The sequence below is a fragment of the Molossus molossus genome, unplaced genomic scaffold (genome assembly GCF_014108415.1).
Source record: "Molossus molossus isolate mMolMol1 unplaced genomic scaffold, mMolMol1.p scaffold_m16_p_21, whole genome shotgun sequence".
NCBI classification, from domain to species: Eukaryota; Metazoa; Chordata; class Mammalia; order Chiroptera; family Molossidae; genus Molossus; species Molossus molossus.
This window is the reverse complement of record NW_023425357.1, coordinates 473279-496609: the sequence shown is the minus strand read 5'-3', so window position 1 is coordinate 496609 and position 23331 is coordinate 473279. Positions and strand designations below refer to the sequence as shown.

The 23331-nt window shown below is 44.1% G+C and overlaps 1 protein-coding gene across 3 annotated transcripts; it reads right to left on the bottom strand.

Annotated features, from left to right (window-relative positions):
- Positions 1 to 3821: 3821 nt before the first annotated feature.
- Positions 3822 to 20499, bottom strand: LOC118638212 (zinc finger protein 814-like). 3 transcript variants are annotated; one of them, XM_036273855.1, is made up of 3 exons: positions 20270 to 20499; positions 18705 to 18831; positions 3822 to 6752 (listed from the first exon to the last, which is right to left on the bottom strand). In XM_036273855.1, exons 1-3 carry the CDS (start codon positions 20300 to 20302, stop codon positions 3916 to 3918), a joined length of 2997 nt encoding a protein of 998 aa, XP_036129748.1. In that variant the 5' UTR covers positions 20303 to 20499; the 3' UTR covers positions 3822 to 3915. The 3 variants fall into 3 exon arrangements, with proteins under 3 accessions (XP_036129748.1, XP_036129749.1, XP_036129747.1); XM_036273856.1 differs by lacking the exon at positions 20270 to 20499 and adding an exon at positions 18952 to 19732; XM_036273854.1 differs by lacking the exon at positions 20270 to 20499 and adding an exon at positions 19592 to 19693.
- Between the last annotated feature and the right edge of the window lie 2832 nt (positions 20500 to 23331).

Here is a 23331-nt window from a genome sequence, read left to right as displayed (position 1 = left end):
GGTCAGGGTACACGTGGGAAGCAATCAACCAATGTGTCTCTCCCACATTTGTTTCTCTTCCTCCCTCCCTTCTACTTTTTTTTTTTTTTTTTATCCTCACCTGAGGATATTTTTCCATTTTTTGTTCAGGTATAGTGGGAGGGAGAGAGAGGAACAGAGAGAGAGAGAGAAACATCGATGTGAAAGGGACACATCGAGTGGCTGCCACCCACACAACCGACCAGGGCTGGGGACAAACTGCAACCGAGGTACGCGCCCTTAGCGGAAACCGAACCCGGGTCTCTCAGGACCACAGGCCGACGCTCTAACCACTGAGCCAAACTGGCCAGGGCCCTTCTACTTTTTAAAAAAATCCTCACAAGGACACTTTTGCATCTATCTTCAGATAGTGTGGGAGGGAAAGAGAGAAACATCAATGTGAGAGACACACATCGACTGGTTGCCCCCCCGCACAACCCTGACCGGGGCTGGGGACGAACTGCAACTGAGGTACATGTCCTCAGTGGGAACCGAACCCAGGACTTTCTGCTCCACGGGCCAGCACTCTTAACTGCTGAGCCAGACTGGCCAGGGACCCTCCCTTCTACTTTCTAAAATATCAATGGAAAAAATATCCTCAGGTGAGGATTAACAAAAACAAACAAAAGATATACAGGCCTAGCCAGTTTGGCTCAGCAGTTGGAACATCAGCCCAAGGACTAATGTCGTGGATTCAATTCCAGTCAAGGGCATGTACCTCCATTGCAATTAGTCCCCAGATCTGGGGTTCGTGCAGGAAGCAACCAGTCACTGTGTCCCTCTCATGTCAATGTTTGTCTTCCTTCCTCCCTCCCTCCCACAATATCTGAAGATAAATAGAAAAATATCCTTGGGTGAGGATTAAAATAAATCAGACATACAGGTGGTGCCCTGGCCAATTTTGCTCAGTGGTTAGAGTGTCAGCCCACAGACCAAGGGGTCGCTAGTTTGATTCTGGTCAATGGAACATACCTCCGTTGTGGTTTAGTACCCAAAAGTTATACAGGTGGCAAATAAACATGAGAAAATGCTGAGCCACAAATCACTGGGCAAATGCAGTTAAAACTACTGAGCTACCACTACACATGTACTGAAATGGCTGATATTAAATGCTATATGAAGCACTGGCAGGGATGTGGAGGAACCAGGACTCTCATAAACTGCCAGTGGGAACACAAGCAGGTACAATCAGTTTGAGTCAGAATTCGGCAACTTCTTAAAAAGTTAAGACATTCACCTACTCTGTGAGGTGACTTAAACATTTCACTTTCAGTTGTAACGACGCAAAACAAAACACCTCTCCACATCAATAATTGAAATGAAAATGTTCAAAGCAGCATTATTTGCAACAGCCTGAAAACTGAAAATGGCCCAGTTGTCCCCAAATGGATTGTGTTATAATATTCAGAGAAGAAACTACTACTCAGAAATAAATGAGATTGAACTATGCATGTTTATGTAAGTGTCACTGGTGTATCTCAAAAACTTATCCATAATGGAATGGAGAAAAATAATAAACACTTTCATTCGAGTCATATAAAAGGCATTTAAAAATTATTTAAAAGAACACGAGGAACAGATGTTCATTATTATGGTTATGGATTCACAAGTTCATACACATGAAAAAAGATATTGTAAGCTTTAATTTGTAATTTTGAATGTCAATTAGACCTAAAGCTTTAGCATTAAAAAAACAAAATACCTAGCCCTGGCCAATTTGGCTCAGTGGTTGAGTTTTGGCCTGCGGACAAGAGTCTTGGGTGCGGTTCTTGCTAGGGGCACGTACCACCAATAAAATAAAAATAAATAAATAAAACCACCTAGATCTCCAACTCTTTTCAGAAAATAAACTAATTTTTGACTGCACAAGCTCTTCTGTCCTATTGAGGTCTGAGTAGGAAGTGGTGAGCAATGAAGGACTGACAGTCATTATCAGGATATTGATAATGGTTTCATAGGCTCGTATCTATGTCAAATTGTAGGCAGGTAGCCCTAGCCCTACCAAGTGTGGCTCAGTTGGTTGAGCACTGTCCTAAACACCAAAGGGTTGCTGGTTCAATTCCCAGTCAGGGCACATATCCAGATTAGAGGTTTGGTCCCCAGTTGGGGTATGTAGAGATGTTTCTTTCCCTCAGGAGTTAATGAGAATGTTATATATATAATTGGTGTATATATGTTGTACACGTAAACTGGTAGTGAAGTTTGGCTCAAAATTTAAAAAAACTTTATATCCCTTGCCCTGGCCAGTTTGGCTCAGGGGTTGGAGTGTCCTCCTGCAGACCCAAGTTGCAGTGCATGTCAAGGGCATGTAACAAGCTCAGTTGCAGGTTCAATCCCCAGCCCAGTCGAGGTCGTGCAAGAGGCAACCAATTGATGTCTCTCTCTCTCTCTCTCGTTCTTTCTCCCTGTCTAAAAACTTCAGCAGAAAATTATCCTCGGCTGAGGATGAAAAATTTTAAAAAATAAAAAACTTATGTCCCAATCCTTTTGGAAAATAGTTTGTCCTCCCGACATCGGCTCCACCATCTCTCTCCTCACGCCCTCTGTGGTTAATAGTGATTCAAGGGCAACAAATAGGTTACTAATGAACATTTCCACCTGAGTAGGGAGGAATACTGCCTGCATCAAATCACATCCCTGGACTACAAATCCCCCTTTTCTTTTCAGTCGTGCAGGAATAGCTCTGAGGTGAAGATCACTGAGAGGCTATGAGAACCCACAAAACCTTTTGATTTTTATTTTATCTGAAAACAACACCAGCTATACAAGAGAAACATGCCTGAGGAGGGGGGGTTCTAAGATCTGTGCACACTTATTATGAAGTCACTGTTGCAGAAATATAACTGGATGCATGTTCCACCTAGTTGACTGCAGTGTCCAATCCCTATCAGGCCAGAGTTTCTGTACCAACTATGGTTTTCCCGGGATCCAGTCTTTCAACCAATGACTCTAGCCCATTGAATTATGGACATTAGGGCATGTGACTTCATAGACATAAAGGTGTCTTCTTGATCATGCTGGTAAAACCTGCATTATCTGCTTTGGGTGAAAAAAAAATCATGCTACTCTCATAACACCTGAGGTTATCATACCTCACCCCTCCCCAGGGTCATCTCTAAGACTCCTAAAACTCAGCATCCAAATGAGAACCAGCAAGCCCTGAAGTCCATCCTAGGAGGCTGTGGACAGCCATGCAAATTTGGTCAAATATGGCAAATTATTTTCTGCCATCATACCCCAACAACTTGTTCACCTCTTCATGCTTGTAGTCCATAAATTACCCCATACAAAAAAGAACCACCAAGATAAAAGGGGAATTAAAATAAGGCCTCAATTATTTTACCAGGCAAAGCAATGTACAGCAGGCACTTCCAAAGTTCATGAACTGGAAGTTGGTAAATTTCATCACAAGTACCATGTGAAACCAACATGTCCCTGGAACAGGTAGTCATTTCTCCACAAGCTTCAAATGCAAATGAAAGCCGTGATATTCTCTGGGCATACACATGGACCCAGGTCCATGTCCAACTTTGTCATAATGAGAAAGCAGACCTCTAAAGGCTCAGGTTATTATTCCTTGTTTGTTACAATGTATGTGAGACCAGAGTTTGGCTTTCCAGAGCACATTAGTGTGTTGACTGTTGCAATAAGTCTAAGAACCTGCTGGGTCGGAAAAATAAAATAACTTTAGCCACAGAAACTAGCAGCCACATAAACCTAGAAAATCCCTGGGCAAGTCAGAAAGCGTAAAGCATTTACACATGCTTCTCGTACAAATGAAACTTATGGGGAATCGACCCATTGTACATATTCAGACATAGAAGTTTCAATTCAGACAGATGACTCCTAAAAGAATTTCCTCCAGGGTTGTTACGCTGACAAGAAAACTTAACATTTTCAGCACTTCGAAGGCCTTTCTTTCCTGTGAACTCTCTGATGTTGAGAGAGGGTAGATTTTCGAATAAAAAATTTCCCACATTCACTGCACTCATAAGGTCTTTCTCCAGTGTGACCTCTGCGGTGCTGCGTGTATTGCGAACTATCCCTAAACAACTTTCCACATTCACTGCACTCATAAGGCTTTTCACCAGTGTGAACTCGCTGATGATAACGAAGTTTGGAACTACAGATAAAAGATTTCCCACACTCACTGCATTCATAAGGCCTTTCTCCTGTATGAACTCTCTGATGATAACGGAGCGTGGAACCAGAGGCAAAAGATTTTCCACACTGACTGCATTTGTAAGGCTTTTTTCCTGTGTGAACTCTCTGATGATAAGAGAGTGTGTCACTACTGGCAAAAGTTTTCCCACATTCACTGCACTCATAAGGCCTTTCTCCAGTGTGAACTCTCTGGTGTCGAACAAGTATCGAGCTACTGGTAAAAGATTTCCCACAATCAATGCACTGATATGGCCTTTCACCCCTGTGAAGTCTCCGATGATAACCAAGACCAGAAGTAGAGGTAAAAGATTTACCACACTCATTGCACTTGTACGACCTTTCTCTATTATGAATTCTCTGGTGTATTGAGAGGGAAGATTTGTGGCTAAAAGATTTCCCACATTCGTTACACTTAAAAGGTCTCTCTCCAGTGTGACCTCGCTGGTGTTTAGTGAATTGTGATCTATCTTTAAAAGATTTTCCACATTCATTGCATTCATATGGCCTTTCTCCAGTATGTACTCTGTGATGATAACGAAGGCTTGAGCTAAATGTAAAAGATTTCCCACACTGAGTGCATTTATAAGGCCTTTCTCCTGTATGAACTCTGTGATGGTAATTGAGGGTGGAGCTAGATGTAAAGGATTTCCCACATTCGTTGCATTCATAAGGCCTCTTTCCAGCATGAGTTCTCAGATGATAACAGAGGGTAGAGCTAGAAGTAAAGGATTTCCCACATTCACTGCACACATAAGGTTTTTCTCCTGTGTGAACTCTCCGGTGTTGAATGAGTGTTGACTTATTATTAAAAGATTTCCCACATTCACTACACTCATAAGGCCTTTCTCCTGTGTGAACTCTCTGGTGTAAAATGAGGTTATTTCTTCGAATAAAGGATTTCCCACATTCAGCACATTCATAAGGCCTTTCTCCTGAGTGAGTCTTCTGATGATATTGGAAGTCAGATCTAGAGATAAAAGATTTGCCACATTCACTGCACTCATAAGGCCTTTCTCCTGTATGAATACTTTGATGATAACGGAGGGCAGAGCTAGTAGTAAAAGATCTCCCACATTCACTGCACTCATAAGGCCTTTCTCCAAGGTGACCTCGTTCATGATACTGAAGTGTGGAACTACAAGTAAAAGATTTGCCACAATTACTGCACACATAAGGCTTTTCTCCTGTGTGAATTCTCTGGTGTCGAACAAGTGTCCACCTATTGTTAAAGGATTTCCCACAATCACTGCAGTCATAAGGCCTTTCTCCAGTGTGAACTCTATGATGATAACGGAGGCTAGAACTAAAGGTAAAAGATTTACCACATTCACTACACTGATAAGGCCTGTACCCTGAGTGAACTCTAAGGTGTATAAGGAGGTTATTTCTTCGGGTAAAGGACTTCCCACATTCAGTGCATTCATAAGGCCTTTCTCCAGTGTGAACTCTCTGATGATAACGAAGAGCTGTACGAGTGATAAAAGATTTCCCACATTCACTGCACTCATGAGGCCTCTCTCCAGAATGAACTCTCTGATGATAACGCAGGTCAGACCTAGAGATAAAAAATTTTCCACAATCACTGCACCCATAAGGCCTTTCTCCTGTGTGAGAGCTCTGATGATAACTGAGGGCGGCGACAGAGGTAAAAGATTTTGCACAGTCATTACACTTATAAGGCTTTTCTCCAGTTTGAACTTTCTGATACTGAATTAAAACTGAGCTATGTCTAAAAGATTGTGTACACTCACTGCACATGTAACTGTTTTCTGCATTGTGCTGTTCCTTGGAATTGATGAGGACAGATCTGTGGCTCAATGATTTTCCACATTTGCTGCATTTGTACTGCCTTGCTCCTGGATGAATTTTTCGATGCTGATTGACAGTTGAGCTTCTACTAAAGAATTTTCCACTTTCGCCACATAGACGAGAACTTTTTCCAGTGTGGGTTCTGCAGTGAGTAACAAATGAGGATTTGTACCTGAATGTTTTTCCACATTCACTGCACACAAAACACTGTTTTCCAGTATGGACATCCTGGTCCTGAACAAGTATGTGTTGGGAGTTAAAGGTTTTCTTCCATTCTCCCGAAGTGTAAAGACCTTTTCTGCTTTGTAAAGTTGCTTCCCACTGGTTGTCTTTGTTTGGCTCCTTCACTGTATCAGTGTCCTGTTGCTGATGATGTCCTAAGCTGGACAGGACGTTCTTCTCAGCCTCCCCACAAGCAATGGACTTCTGTGACACATGGATTCTGCAGCTATTCACAAATGAGGCCGTGTGCACACTACTTCTGAAGGGTTTCTCTCTCATGCGAACCTCTCGGTGGGGGTGGCAGTTTATACTAAAATAAAATCGTTTTGCACATGCCCCACACCTCAGCAGTTTAGGGATGTGTTGTGTTCCATGCTGTTCAACCAAGTGGAAAATGTCTCTCAAGACCGGCCCACAACTCTTACAGGGGTGGCTCTTCTGTGAAGACGCAGCTGCCTTGGGATTCTTTGCCTGTGACATTCCAACAGAAATGCTCTGTTCAGTGGGTGTCTCCACATCGTCTGCTCCACAGCAGCAACCTGAACACAAAGAAATGCTAGTGAAGTACGTGTTGACTAATGGGAGGGGAGAACCCTATCATATATATGCATGTGTCACATGTACACATGAATGAATGACATGCTTTTCAAAGCAATAAAATTAAGTTGAAGAACTGGCTAACTGTTTTGTATTAGTAGACTTATAAGGTCAGAAAATGGTGAAAACTGCACCGGAGGAAGAATGCATGGACAGGTTATGACACAAAGAAGAAAGGCAGGGGATATAATGCATTTCAGCTACCAACCGATTCCTCCATATCGTTTGCTGCCAATGATGTGAAGCTTGGTAGAAGCATGCATGTAAGCCTATTACTAATCAACTGCAATATGTTAAGTCAAGGTCAATATAGAAATTTGTGAACATCTCACAGCACAACAGTGAGGGCCAATATTGAGGAGTACTGCATGAACAGCAGTGAGAGAGCAAATGAGATGTGGAGTCAAGAAAGGGGGAAATACCCCTAGGGTAGAAACCATAGCAGAAATGACGAATTACAGAACTAAGAAGCTGACCAAGTGTCAAAGCTGGAAGAGGAGAGTAGAAATGGGTTTGACTAATGGCAGTGACACAAGAACTCTGGTTGAGCAAAGAAGGTTCCTGGTAGGATCGAAAGAATGTCCTGACAGCACAATCTCCACAGCTGGCATTCACCAGGACCACAACTCCTGTGAGCCTACTTTGTAATGGCTGGAGAGATATCCATTCTGTGATACAGGCAGAAAGGACTCTTCTCTGAAAGTCATAGCAGGGCAACTACATGGAACATGGACGATACAAGGAAAAAAGAGGACAAGTGAATGGCCAGGTTGTCCCAGAGTTAACTCAACACACAATAGACCCAAAAAACACATCTAGGTGAGTAATGTCAGCGTGATGGAGGAGAAAACCAGTTTTGTCACCAACAACAAAAAATTAAGAGCTATTTACAAACAAAGTTAGCACTTTGAGTACAATTAAAATACTACAGCAACATAGGAGAGTATAAAAAGAATAACCACACAAAAAGAATCTCTGGGGACATCAGCTTAGTGACAACACCTGGAGAAGGTAAAGAAATAAGAAAGGCAGGAGTGCACTGGCCAGTTTGGTTCAGCAGCTAGAGCGTCAACCCATGGACCAAAGAGTCGGGGGTTCAATTCCTGTCATAGGCATGTACCTTGGTTGTGGTTTGGTCCCTGGCCCTGGTCAGGATTGTGTGGGAGGCAACCAATCAATGTATCTCTTACAGCGATGCTTCTATCTCTCTCTCTTCCCCCCTCCTTCCCACTCTATCCGAAAATTAGTGAAAAAAATCCTCCAGTGAGAATTTTAAAAAAGAAGAAAAAGGCAAGAGCCATGTGTACCAAAGAGCAGATACTACAGCATTCCCAATGTCCTGCTCTGCAGCAGACCCCAAAAGCCTTTGCCATAAAGATCCTTAACAGCTCCTGCTACAGCTTGAAGACCTCCACAGTTTGCACAACAAAGGAGGTAACTATAAGCATGAACCCCAGCTGCCTACTCCACAGAGGATAGTAGCTGCTTTCATATTGCAGAAACCAAAAGCCATTGTCATGGGAGACCTACCAGAGAATAATAGGTGAGTTGCACCCTCCCCAAAAAGGTGCCATAGCTCCAAGACCAGGGCAGCCACATCCTACATCACCGACCCCAAAGCTACAACTGTTCCTGAAATGCCCGTTAGATAACCTGATTCCATTGCTGTCATGTGAGTGCCCACGTGTCAGACACTAAAAGCATGGCCATGGTGGGTAGCTACCTGCTCAGAAACCAGAGACACTGTCTCTCTGATCACAGGCGCCATCACTGATCAAGGTGTGACTGGCACCTCACATAGAAAAGTTAATGCTACTGGGGCTATTCAATATTTAAGACCTGAGAATTGGTATTTCTCCACGTCTATTCGCCCCAAACAAATGCACATCTGTAAATGGTCAGAAAAAGATGTCAAAATAAGTAATATAAGAAAGCCCAAGTAACTACAAAAAAAGGAAGGTCGTGGGTAAGATTCCAGGTCAGGGTACATGTTTGTTGCGGGTTAAATCCTCAGTTGGGGTTCGTATAAGAGGCAACCAATCAATGTGTCTCTCTTGCATCTCTCTCTCTCTCTCTCTCTCTCTCTCCCTCGCTCCCTCCCTCCCTCCCCCTCACATCCTATCTCCTCCCCTTCACATCCTATCTGAAAATCAGTGGGAAAATATCCTCAGGTGAGGATTAAAAAAAAAAAAAAAACAGGAAGAAGGTTGTCAAAGGGAGAAAAAGGAGAGACATCTGTAATAAAAAAAGTCAATTAATTATTAAAATAATATGTGACCTGATTGATGTTGCTCCATGGTTAGAGCATCAACCTGAGCACCAAAGGGTCATGGGTTCAATTCCTGGTCAAGGGCACATAACTGGGTGCAGGTTAAATCTCTAGCCCTGGTCAGTCGGGGCATGTGTGGGAGGCAACCAATCCATGTATCTCTCTCGGATGTTTTTTTCTCTCTCCCCTTCCCTCCATTCCATTCTCTTTCTAAAAATCAATGGAAAAAATATCCTCGTGTGAATATTAACCAAAAAAATCCCATACAATGTGTGTGTAAGGGTAAAAGAGAAGAGCTTTGGTAAGCAACTGAAGTTATAAGCTTAAAGTAGAATGTTTTAACTATAAGAAGTTCTATATAAGCCTCTAGTAAACAAAAAGCAAAATGCTATACTAGATACACAAAATACAAAGACAAAGAATAACAACATACCACTGAATCATCAAATTACAAAGGAAAAAAGAGAGGAAGAAATAAAGAAACTACAAAGAAGCCACACAATAATAAACAACGTGGTAATAGATCTAAAAAAATTCTCCAATTAGGAGACAGTGGCTGAACAACAACAACAAAAAAAACTACATGCTGTCTACCACAGAGTAACTTCAGCTTTAAAGACACACATAGATTAAAAACAATATTCCAGTCCAGACCAGTGTGACTCAGTAAGTTGAGTGTCATCCCATGCACCAAGAGGTCACCAATTCAATTCCCAGTCAGGATACATGCATGGGATGTGGGCTGGAACCCCAGCAGGGGGCGTGAAGGAGGCAGGCAACTGATGTTTCCCTCACTCTCTAAAAAAATCAGTAACAATAAAAAAAAACAAAAAAAACCATCAAGGACAGCAAGCACCCCAGTGCACATCGATTCTCCTTCTCCTGTCTCCTTCATTTCTGCATGGACAATATCACTGAGCATTGTATCTAAAAGTCAGGAATTCTGCCCTGGCCGGTTTGGCTCAGCGGTTAGAGCATTGGCCTGCGGACCAGAGAGACCCAGGTTCAGTTCCTGATAAGGGCATGTACCTCGGTTGCAGTTTATCCCCGGCCCCGGTTGGGTAGTACGGGTGGTAACCACTTGATGTGTCCCTTTCACGTTGATGTTTCTCTCTCTCTCCTCCTCTGTCTCCCTCCCACTCTATCTGAACAACAACAACAACAAACGAAAGAATGTTCTCGGGTGAGGATTAAAAATAAATAAATAAATAAAAATAAATAAAAGTCAGGAATTCTACATAGATTAAAGTTTTAACACTGGATCACAGATGAACAATAAAGGCAACCACCAGAATCCTGGCTTCCTGTGATTTTCTGAACTCCACTAGTATGTGTTCACGGGGGTACCATTGCACAGGAGGAGCATCACCCACAGAAATATATTAAAAAGAGAGAGATTCCACACAAATGGAAATCAATATAGAACAGGGGAAGCTACACAAAATGGACTTTTAAGTCAAAAACTGTCAAAAGAGCCCTGGCCGGTGTGGATCAGTTGCTTGGATGACATCCCATCCACCGCAAGGTTGCCAATTCAGTAACACTTGATCCCCAGGAGAGAGTGTGCATGAGGCAGCTGATTGATGTTCTGCTCTCACATAGTTGTTTCTCTCCCTGTTCCATCCTCTCTCTCTAAAAATCAACAATAATAATAAAAAATTTTAGAAACTGTCACAAGAGACAAAAGGGTCATTACATAATGAAAATGGAGTCAACTCATCAAGAGAATGTACAATTGTATGTATCACATATCAGAGTATCAAAATTAAGTATTAATCAAATACCACCACATCTTAAGGCAGAAAAGGCAATAGAATATTAACAAAAAACCTCAATATCCTTTTATCAACAATGGATGGATAACCAGACAGAAAATTTAATAAAGATATATCTAAAATAATCAAAATGGATTTAACATAGAGAACCTTCCTTCCTATTCCACAATACACATTCTTCTCAAGTACACATAGAATATTCTCTAGGATAGATAATTTGTTACATCAATGAGGCCTTAACAAATTTCAGAAGATTGAAATTTTATCAAGTACCTTTTCCTAACACAACGAATAATACTAGTAATCAGTAACAGAAGGAAAGTTGAAAAATTCAGACATGTGTACATTAAACAACACATTCCTGACCATTCAATTTGAGAAAAAAAAATCAAGTGGAGAATCAAAATATATTTAAGACAAAACTGGAAACAAAACATATGGAACATGCAAATGTAGTCCTAAGAGGAATGTTCAGAGCTATAAATGCCGATGTTGAGAAAATAGAAAGATTTGCTCTGGCCAGCATGGCTCAATTGTTTGGGCATCGTTTAGTACAATGAAAGGTTGCAGGTTCAATTCCCAGAGTACATGCCCTGGTTGCGAGCTTGATCCCTGGTAGGGGGAGTGCAGGTGGCAGGCGATCAATGTTGTGCTCTCACATTGATGGTTCTCTCTCTTTCCCTTCCTCTCTCTCTAAAAATTTAAAAAAAAAAAAAAGATGCCCTGGCTGGTTCGGCTCAGTGGTTAGAGTGTTGGCCTGCGGTCTGGAGAAACCCAGGTTCGGTTCCCACTAAGGGCACGTACCTTGGTTGCAGTTTGTCCCCTGCCCTGGTTGGGTTGTGTGGGTGGCAACCACTCGATGTGTCCCTTTCACGTCAATGTTTCTCTCTCTCTCTCTGTCCCTCCCACTCTATCTGAGCAAAATATTGAAAAATGTCCTCGGGTGAGGATAAAACAAAAAAAAAGAAATCTTCAAAAACATAATGAAAAGAAAATAGAAAGATTCCAAAAAACCTAACTTTATACCTTGAGGAAATACAATAAGAACAAAGTTAGCAGAGCAAAGAAAACCACAAAGATCAGAGGAAAAATAAATGAAAAAGAAACTAGAAGAACAGTAAGATCAACAAGTCCAAGAGTTAGATTTATTTTTTCTTTATTGATTTGAGAGAGAGAGGAAGGGAGAGGGAGAAAGAGATAGAAACATCAATGAGAGAACACTGATTGGCTGCCTCCTGCATGTCTCCCACTGGGGATTTGTCCCACAACCTAGGCATATGCCTTGACCAGCAATTGAACCGGTGACCTCTTGGTGCATGGGTCAACACTCAACCACAACAGCCAGGCTAAGAGTTATATTTTTGAATATATAACTAAAATCGACAAACCGTCAGCTAGGTTAACTTAGAATAGAGAGAAGAAAGAGCTGGGCTGGTGTGGTTCAGTGGCTGAGCATTGAAGCATGCACCAAGAGGTCGCCGGTTTGATTCCCAGTTAGGACACGTGGGGTTGCAGGCTCCATCCCCAGTGGGGGGTGTGCAGGAGGCAACCAATCGATGTTTATGTTTCTCTGTCACTGATATTTCTATGACTCTCTCCTCTCCTTTCCTTTCTCTCTAAAATCAATAAAAACATATTAGAGCACAGCCACTATGGTTCAGTGGTTGAGCGTTGACCCATGTACTAAGAGGTTGCTGGTTCAATAACTGGTCAGGGCACATGCCCAGGTTGTGGGCCTGATCCCCAGTGGGGGGCATGCAGGAGGCAGCCAATTGATGTTTTCTCTCATCGATGTTTCTATCTCTCCTTCTCCCTACCTCTCTCTATAATATCAACAAAGAGAAAAAAAACACAATATATTAGAAAAAGAATAGAGAGAAGACTCAAATAAATAAACTCAGAAATAAAAGAATTACAACTGATAGCACAGAAACAAAAAGGATCCTAGAAGACTACCATGAAATCAGATAAGCCAAGAAATCAGATACCCCAGAAGTCATTAAAAAAGTACCAGAGCCCTGGCCAGTTTGGCTCAGCGGTTGAGCGTCCACCTGTGGACCACAGAGTCCCGGGTTCGGTTCCTGCTAGAGGCACGTACCACAAAAAAAATAAATAAAAGTGCCAGAAACATACAACCTACCACACTGAATCAAAATGAAACAGAAAATCTGAATATACAAATAACAAGAAGATTAAATCAGTATAAAAAAATCTCCCAACAAACAAAAGGGCCATGACCAGACAGACTCACTGGGAAGTTCTATTAACATTTAACAATGATTAATGTCCATCCCCACCCCCCTTTTTTTAAATCCTCACCCGAAGACATTTTTCCATTTTTTTGTTCAGATAAAGTGGGAGGGAGAGAGAGGGGGAGAGAGAGAGAGAAACATCGATGTGAAAGGGACACATCGAGTGGCTGCCACCCGCACAACCCAACCAGGGCAAGGGACAAACTGCAACCGAGGTATGTGCTCTTAGCGGAAACCGAACCCGGGTCTCTCTCGACCGCAGGTCAACGCTCTAACCGCTAAGCCAAACCGGCCAGGGCCATCCCTTTTAAACTCTTCCAAAAAGTTGAAGGGAAAAAAAAAAACACTTCCAAACTCATTTTGGAAGACCAGCATTAACGTGACACCAAAGCCAGACAAGGACAGTATAAGAAAAGATTATTGCCGGTTTGTTGGGCTCAGCAGTTATAGCATCAGCCCAAGGAACAAGGGTCTCTGGTTCGATTCCTGGCCAAGGGCACATACCTGAATTACAGGTTCGATCCCTAGCCCTGGTTGGAGTCGTGTGGGAGGCAACCAATCAACATGTCTCTCTCACATCAATGTTTCTCTCCCTCCCTCCCTCTAGTATCTAAAAATCAATGAAGAAATACCCTCAGGTGAGAATTAACAAAAATAAATAAAACAATTTTATTAAGATAAAAAAGGAAAAGATTATAAGCCAACATTACTGATGAATATAGATTTACAACAACAAACCTAATTAGTAGCAAATACATTCAACAGCATATGAAAAGAATCATAAACTGTGATCATGTGGGATTTATCCCTTGAATGCATGGATGGTTCATCATAAACAAATCAATAATGTGCTTTACCACCTTAACAGAATAAAGGTAAAAAAAAAAAATCTTATGGTCATATCACTAGATACAGAAAAAGCATTTAACAAAATTCAGAATACTTTAATTAAACTCACAAAAAATTAAGTATAGAAGGTATGTACTTCAATACCAGAAAGACCACATATAAGACCACAGCTACCCACATATTCAACAGTGAAAAGGTAAACATTTTTTTTTCTAAGATCAGGAGTAAGTGAAGAATGCACACCCTTACTGGGGCTTTTCAAAACAGTACTGGAGCCCTGGCCGGTTTGGCTCAGCGGTTAGAGCGTCCGCCTGCGGTCTGGAGAGACCCGGGTTCGGTTCCCGCTAGGGGCATGTGCCTTGGTTGCAGTTTGTCCCCGGCCCTGGTTGGTCGTGCGGGTGGCGGCCACTCGATGTGTCCCTTTCACATCGATGTTTCCCTCTCTCTCCCTTCCTCTCTCTCCCTCCCACTCTGTCTGTACAAAAAATGGAAAAATGTCCTCGGGTGAGGATTAAAAAAAAAAAAAAAAAAAAAAAAAAAAAACAGTACTGGAAGTTCTAGCCAGAACAACAGCCTGAACAGAAATCAAAGAGAAATAAAAGCTATAGACAGGAAAGAGAAATGAAAGATATCCCAATAAAAATAAAGTAAAACTGCCTGTATTTGCAGATGACATTAACTTATATAAAGAAAATCCTAAAAACGCCACTAAAAGAAAACTCCAGTAGGAATAAACAAGCCCAATAAATTTTCAGAATTCCAAATCCAATTCAAAAGTCAGTTGCATCTATACACTAACAATAAAATATCTCAATAAGAAATCAATCTCAGTTACAATACCATTAAAAACAATAAAATACTCAGGAATACTTAGAAATGAAGAAATTGAAAGATCTAAACTCTGAAAACTGAAGACAAAAATGAATAAAAAGACATCCTGTGCTCTTAAACTGGAAGAATTATTATTGTTAAAATATCTCTACTAACCAAAGCAACATAATGATTCCATGCACTCTCTATCAAAATCCAATGGAATTTTTAGTAGAAATAAAAAACAAATCCTAAAATTCAAACCACAAGCGATCCCTAACAGTCAAAGCAATTATGATAAACAAGATCAACAGCAGACTTAGAGGCATTACATTTCATGATTTAAAACATACTACAGCCCTGGCAGGTTTGGCTCAGCGGTTAGAGCGTTGAACAGCAGACCAAAAAGTTGCTCGGGTTCGATTACAGTCAAGGGCACACACCTTAGTTGCAGTTCGGTCCCCAGCCCTGGTCAGGGTCTTGCGGGAAGCAACTAATCAATGTTTTTCTCCATCTCTCTCCCACTCTATCTGAAGATAAATGAAAAAAAGTATCCTTGGGTGAGGATTAAAAAAAACTTAAATGTAATACATGAAAATGTAAAACTCCTTGAAAAAATAATAAGCTCTTTGATATTGATTTTGGCAATGATTTTTTTGAATGTCACTAAAAGTCAACAAAAAGACAAAAATAAATGAGCCAGGCTACATCAAACTAAAAAGTATCTGCATAGCAAAGAAAGCAATCAATAAAATCAAAAGTGAGAAAATATTTGTAAAAGCTGTCTAATAAGGGATAAATATCTAAAATATATAAGGTGTTCATACAACTCAATAGCAAAAGAACAATCCAATTAAAAAAGGGCAACCCTGACCAGTGTGGCCCACTTGGCTGAACGCTGTCACATGCACCAAGAGGTCATCAATTTGATTCCTGATCAGGGCACATGCCTGGGTTTCCAGCTCAATCCCCAGTGGGGAGTCGGAGGATGCAGGAGGCAGCCAATCGATGTCTCCCTCTCTCATCGATGTTTAAGTATCTCTAAAATCAATTTTTAAAAAATTTTTAACGGGAAAAAAACCCAAATCAGTATTTTATCAAAATCTAAAAATGGCCAACAGTTATATAAAAAAGTTTTCTTCCTACAGGTTTTCAGCACTCCTCCCAAAAAGAGCCCACACAAAACACACACACGAACATTTATGCAAATATTCTTCACTAATCACCAGGAAAATGGAAATCCAAACTACAATGATATCACCACTTACTTAACAACATGGCTAACATCAAAAGAGCAGAGAGAGCCCTGGCAGGTTTGGCTCAGCAGTTAAAGCATCGGCCCGCAGACCAGAGATTCCTAGGTTCGGTTCCCGCTAAGGGCACATACCTCAGTTGCAGTTTGTCCCCAGCCCCAGTTGGGGTCGTATGGGTGGCAACCAGTTGATGTTTCTCTCTCTCTTCCTCTCTCTCTCTCTCTCCTGCTCTATCTGAAGATAAATGCAAAAATGTCCTCAGGTAAGGATTAAAAAAACAAAAAAGAGCAGATAGTAAGTGTTGGTACAGGTGTAAATGTACTGGAACCCTTGTACACTATAGTTGGAATGTAAAAAAATAAAAGGCCCTGGCCAGTTTGGTTCAGCGGTTAAAGTGTCGGCCTGCAGACCAGAGTCCAGTGTTCGGTTCCGGCGAGGGGCATGTACCAAAAAAAAAAAAAAAAAGTCAAAATAATAGGAAAAGAGTAGAATACCAAGATCTGGGGTGCAGTGGAAAATGGAAACCTGTTGGTCAAAAGGTAAATGTTACTAGGTAAGGTGAGTGAATTCTGATGCTATAATTAAGAGCATGGTGACTATAGTTACATACCTGAAATTTATTGAGACCAGATTTTTTTTTTTTATAATCCTCACCTGAGAACATTTTTTGTTCAGATAGAGTGGGAGGGAGAGGAAGAGAGGGAGAGAGAAACATCAATGCGAAAGGGACACATCGAGTGGTCGCCACCCCACCAGGGCCGGGGGAAAACTGCAACCGAGCCACGTGCCCTTAGCGGGAACTGAACCCGGGTCTCTCTGGACCGCAGGCCGACGCTCTAACTGATGAGCCAAACCGGCCAGGGCTTGAGAGCAGATCTTAAGCATTCTTAGCATAAAAAAATAACCAGGCAACTTTATTTTTTTATTTTTTATTTTTTTTATCCTCACCCGAGGACATTTTTCCATTTTTTGTTCAGGTAGAGTGGGAGGGAGAGAGAGGAACAGAGAGAGAGAGAAACATCGATGTGAAAGGAACACATCGAGTGGCTGCCACCCGCACAACCGACCAGGGCCGGGGACAAACTGCAACCGAGGTACCCGCCCTTAGCGGGAACCGAACCCGGGTCTCTCAGGACCGCAGGCCGACGCTCTAACCGCTGAGCCAAACCGGCCAGGGCATAACCAGGCAACTTTATACAGTGGTGGATATTTAATTAATGTCACTTTGGCAAATATTTCACTATATATATATATAATCAGCCCTCTGTGTACTTTTTTTTTTAGTCCTCACCCAAGGACATTTTTGCATTTATCTTCAGATACAGCAGGAGAAAGAGAGCGGGAAAGTGAGAAAGAGAAACACTGATGTGAGAGACACACCGAGTGGTTGCCACCCACAGGACCCCAACAGGGGCCTGGGACAAACTGCAACCGAGATACGTGCCCTTAGCAGAAACCGAACCTGGGACTCTGCTGTCCCTAACAGCTGAGCCAAACCGCCCAGGGCTGTATACTTTGATATATACAAGTTTGCATCTCAGTAAGGCTAGGGAAAAAAAAAGGAAATCAGAACTGAATACTACAAATTGTGCAAAAGACTGGTAAAAAAAAGCCCATGGTTCAGATAAGTAATGACCATGACAATACCTGCAACTCCTGGCACAGGTAGGCAGGAGGAAATAACAGTTAAAAGAAGGGATCGGCCCTGGCCAGTTTGGCTCAGTGGTTAGAGCGTTGGCCTGCGGTCCAGAGAGACCCGGGTTCGGTTCCCGCTAAGGGCACGTATCTCAGTTGCAGTTTGTCCCCGGCCCTGGGTGGGTTGTGCGGTGGCAGCCACTCGATGTGTCCCTTTCACATCGATGTTTCTCCCTCCCTCCCACTCTATCTAAACAAAAAAATGGAAAAATGTCCTCAGGTGAGGATAAAAAAAAAAAAAAGGGATCAATCCTCACTGGTTAGAGCATCCGTCCTCCTGTGGACTGAAGGGTCTTGGGTTCAATTTCCAGGAAGGGGCAGGTTGCAGGTTCGAACCCTGGCCTCAGGGTTGTGTGAGAGGCGAATCAATATGTCTCCCCCCCCCCAACTCTATATAAAATTAAATAGAAAATATCCTTGGGTGAGGATTAACAACAAAAAACACTGGATCAGCCTTGGCCTGTGCAGCTCAGTGGTTGAGCGTCAACCTATGCACCAAAAGGTTGCTGATTCAATTCCATGTCAGGCCACATGCCAGGGTTTCAGGCTCAAGCTCCAGTTGAGGACATGCAGGAGGTGGTCAATCGGTGTTTCTTTCTCGTCGATGTATCTATCTCTCTCTCTCTCCTTTCCACTTTCTCTAAAAATCAATAAAAACTTTTTTTTTTTTTGAGAAGAAATCAAACGTTGGGAGACATAAGTGATATGTATCTGGACATATTAGCGCAGGTACTGAGAGAGAAAGCATGGTGAATCCATCAATCTCAATGCAATACTACCGACCTTGGATCCTTTCCTAACAGGGTTCAGTATTGAGACTGCAGGGGAGAGAATAGGGCAGTACAAACAAACAAGCCCTAGCACTACAGCAACTACCCAGAAAACTGAGGAAGTAAGCAGTGCCTGTGGTCCAACCCTAAAGAGTGAGAGAGGTGATGGCGTGGAGGAAGTAGAGATTAGTCCAAGTCACTAGTGAGGCTGTGGGTCTTACCCAGAGAGGATATAAGTGCAAAGTTCTCCAGCATCACATGCAGGTAAAGGCGTCTCTGAGCCTCATCAAGGAGCCTCCATTCCTCCCGGGAGAAGTACAGGGCAACATCCTCAAGGGTCACAGTGGCCTGTTATAACAGGGAGAGAAAAACCATGAACATTCTGTCTCTGAAAACCCACGATCCATCTCCCCACACACCTATCCCATACTCATCCTCCAAAGCTCCCACCTCAGAGGAATTCCATACCTAGGTGCCACTGATGCCCACCCTATCCTCAAGGTCCCTTTACTCATGATGTTCAGCCCTCAGCAACACCAGGCAGGAAGGCACAGAGATGCAATCCAATTCTGGTCCTGACTTGTAGGGCCTCATCCATCCAGTCATTAACTCCCCCCTGGGTCTCTAGATTTTGACAAGACAAAGCTGTGAGGCCGGAGAGCTCCGGGGAGTCACATGACCCGGAAGTCGCATGACCCGGAAATGGATAGCCAGAGGAGAAATTCAAACCTAACTGGGGAGGCTCCGCCTTACCCAGATGTGGCTGAGGGGACATTCCTGGTCACGTCCCACCACCCTTCCCAGCCAATCAACATACGCCACACCTAATCACCCCACCCAGGTCCCTAGCGTCCCTATAAATCTTCCCCAGGCGAAAGTACCAGCACGACTTTCCTGGCCCCCACCACGGGGACCAGTGAACTTCACCCAGAAACGCTTCAATAAAACCTTTGCGACTCAGTTTCTCTTTCTTCCTCAGCGAGATACCTTCCAACAGCCAAGCTTAGGCTCATCCCTCACCCTTCGGCCCGAAATTCGGGGGCCCTGCGACCATAACCCACACTTCCTCTTCCAGTGCACATCACCCTGTACATTGTCCCTCTCACACCTTCCGACCCCAGTTAGTTGCATTCCCACAGGTACACATTTGGGGAGATGTTGCTTGGAAAGCCTCTTCCATACATCTGGCTCTCGCTTCAATATTCACTCTCTGAAGCTGATGTGGGTTTGAGTTGCCCAAGAGCCTCTTCCGCTTCCGTGCTGGCCCCTCAGCAGCCACAACGTCCTCTCTCCACTCAACCTTCCTTCAAACCCCCGTCCTGACGGTCTCCGTGCCAGGCACAGCGACACTCACAAATGACCACGTCTGCCCCAGACCTTGGCCACCACACAGACCGAATCCCCCTGAGCCCTGCACAGCACCCCACAGTTCTGGGGAGCCCGTGCGTGAGGAACAAGCAGGAGCCTTGTCGCGTCATCGCACGACGCCGCTGCCTCCAGAACCCTCGTGTCCACTCATCCTCCGGGAGCCCGGTCACCTGCAGGGCTGTTCGCTCTCCGGTTTCCGTGACCCCTTCCCGCCTTCGCCCGCATCTCGATGCCCAGCGGCACCCTGAGGAGATGCACAGCAAACAAACAAACTCATCGTGAACTCCGCTCTTTCTGACCAACTAGTAGCATCTGCATGTGATTCACCGGGGCCTGGGCTGCAGGGGGTGACGGGCGCCCGCACCCGAGCTGCAGAGCTCGGGGTGGGAGGCGGGAGGCCCGGGGGACGCGCTCTCACCTCAGCCGGGCGCCTCAGCGTGGTCGCCGCCATCGGGCTCTGCGGGCGGAACCTGGGCGAGGAGGCGCCCTCGGCCACTGCGGCTTCTGCTTCGGCCCTGGCGGGGGTCACCGAGCCTGAGACCCCCAGGATGTGAGGCGGGGACCACAACTCCTTCGCGCCTTCACCGCTTTGTCACCTCACAACCGACAAAGCGCTCTGGCGCCAGGACACACTCAGAAAGAGCAGTAAGAATGGCCGCCAGGAGGAGGACGCCGGAAGTCCCGCCCCAAGGGGAGGAAATCTCACGGAAACGCTTTCATCCTGGGGTGTCATTGGCTGGACTCAGCGCATCGTCTTCTGGGTAATGTAGTTCCACGAGCTCTAGAGGCTGTAGGGAAGGGAGTGAGTTCTCCATCCTGACCTACTAGAATTTTTGCCAGTGGAAGGACCCTGAAGTGATGCCCTACCTCCAGGGAAGGGCTGGTTCCTTGTTAATTGTAGCAAAAACTCAATTCTGACTCTAGCTACCTGAAGATTGGTTAAGGGTTCAGTACCACAAGACTGTGCCCCTCTCCACCGCAGATGCCAATTACAAGTCCAGGAGTTACCTGTGTTTCAGAACAGCAGGCTATTTTTATTTATGTTTTTATTAATTTTAGAGAGGAAGGGAGAGGGAAAGAAACATCCTTGTGAGACAAATATCTCAAACTAGAGACCTTTTGGTGCATGGAGGACATTCAACCAACTGGCCAGGGCACAACAAGGCCATTTTTTTTTTTTTTTATCCTCACCCAAGGACATTTTTCCATTTTTTGTACAGATAGAGTGGGAGGGAGAGAGAGGAAGAGAGAGAGAGAGAGAGAGAGGACGGGGCAGTGCCTGGCGCATGTGACCTAGGCTTTTGCTGTGTCATGCTTATGTAAGGAAGTAGGGTTTGCACAACCAGTACCAGGGTCATGTCCTGAACCAAGGCCTCTTAATAACAACAAGCCAGGGTCCCAGGCCCTACCAGTCCACCCTCTAGAGGCTGGGGTGTCAGGCCTTGACCCATAAAGCATTTCCCTGTGCCTAGAGCCCACAACAATACAGGGTGCAGCATATAACCAAGAGACCTCCTTTGAAGTCTGCTACACATCTTTCCCTCACAGGGGTCGGTGGCCTATAAAACACTCCTGGGCTGCCCAGCCAGGTTAAACCTCTGTATACCTAGTGTCGGCTGGAGGGGGAGGCTTTCCCTCCTCAAAGGGGCTGGGGTTTTCCTCTGCTTCTGCAGAGGGCTCCTCCCATTCTGCCCTAAACTATATAGGTCCTAGCAAGGAATACAGCTCCTACATCAAGGGGCTGGTAAAAAAACAACAACCGAGACTTTTGTTCCAAGTAAGCTCCCCACTTTGTCAAAGTGGGAGTTTGCACCACCCCCATGTGTGGTCAAGTAGCCCAAGACCATAATCACCCCTCTACCATGTAGTGGTTTACACTGTGACAGGACAAGGATCAGAGTGACACTTTCACTGGCCAATAAGGCTACATACACCGCTGGAGTGAGGACTCTCAGCTCCCTTCAAGGACCAGAACCTGTAGGGTTGGGGTGAACAAAATGTAACCTTGAGATACACATTCTCAAGACCTGGCCAGCCAAGGATCAAAGTATGCCTGTGGATAGATAAGCTTTGCCTGGAGGGTAGGAATACCACTCTGTTGGAATTGAGTGTATTGAATATATGTAAATAGATAAGGTTTGCATGTCAAAGAGCAGGAACACCCAGAAAAGAACAATGGGCAGAAAGCCCAGGGTGGATGGGTTTGGTTTTTTTTCTTGTATCTCCTTTTTTTTTTTTAATCCTCACCCGAGGACATTTTTCCATCTTTTTTTTGTTCAGGTAGAGTGGGACGGAGAGAGAGGAACAGAGAGAGAGAGAGAAACATCGACGTGAAAGGAACACATCGAGTGGCTGCCACCCGCACAACCGACCAGGGCCGGGGACAAACTGCAACCGAGGTACATGCCCTTAGCGGGAACCGAACCCGGGTCTCTCAGGACCGCAGGCCGACGCTCTAACCGCTGAGCAAAACCGGCCAGGGCTCTTGTATCTCCTTTGATGTTTCTCCGCTGAAAAAAAAATAGAGACAAGAAATGTACTGGGCTTGGATGTATGGTCAGCAGAGAAGCCACAGCAAGGAAATAATTGCCAAAACACCATGTAACCTGGGGAACTCAATGCCATTGACCTAAACTCCCAGAGGCCTTCATGACAACCAAAGAACATTCTTCACTAACTAACCCCTGAATAATCGCTAACCCCAGGGTAATAACTAACCCTTGAGTAATCCTGGGCTCGGCGCCAGGAATAATCTATTGAAAACATCTTGACCTTTGAGATGTCTGGGAAACTGAGTAACAGGTAATTAACTAACCGCTAAATTTCGCTTCTGTAACATGCTTGCTTACACATAGCACCCCCCTTACAAAATCCTATAAAAAGGAGCCATTTTAGCTCTCCGGGGCCGCAGTTACTCCTATGTGGGACATACCTTAGGTGCCTGCGGACTTAGCTCAATAAACTCCTTTTATTAAACCCCATCTCGGCGTCTGAGTTTGGTCGATCTCCTGGGTTACAACAGAACCACTTTGCAAATAAATTGGGCTTCATCCAGAGGTCTGAAGCATTTGCTCCCTTGTGATACTCTCCCTCACTCCAAGCAGTGTCTGTTTGTAATTCATTGCATTGCGTCGACCCCCAGTTGGCTGAGAGACACCAAGACGCCAATAGGACTCTTCCAAGCCCCTTGTTTCTGCCAGGGACCCCAGCCAGACCCTGAGCCATCCACCTGTCCAGTCAAGAGAAATGGCAAAGCCGGATCCACGACTTGCAGCATCTGCACTTCGTCTTCTGCCTGTTACGTGGCCAGAAACCCTTGCTCCACAGCAGGAGATCAGTCCTGGAGAGTAGGCGGCTAAAAGCATATTTTCTTTCTTTTTTTTAATCCTCAACCGAGGATATTTTTCTACTTATCTTCAGATAGAATGGGAAGAAGGGAGAAACATTGATATGAGAGGGACACATGGACTGGTTGCCTCC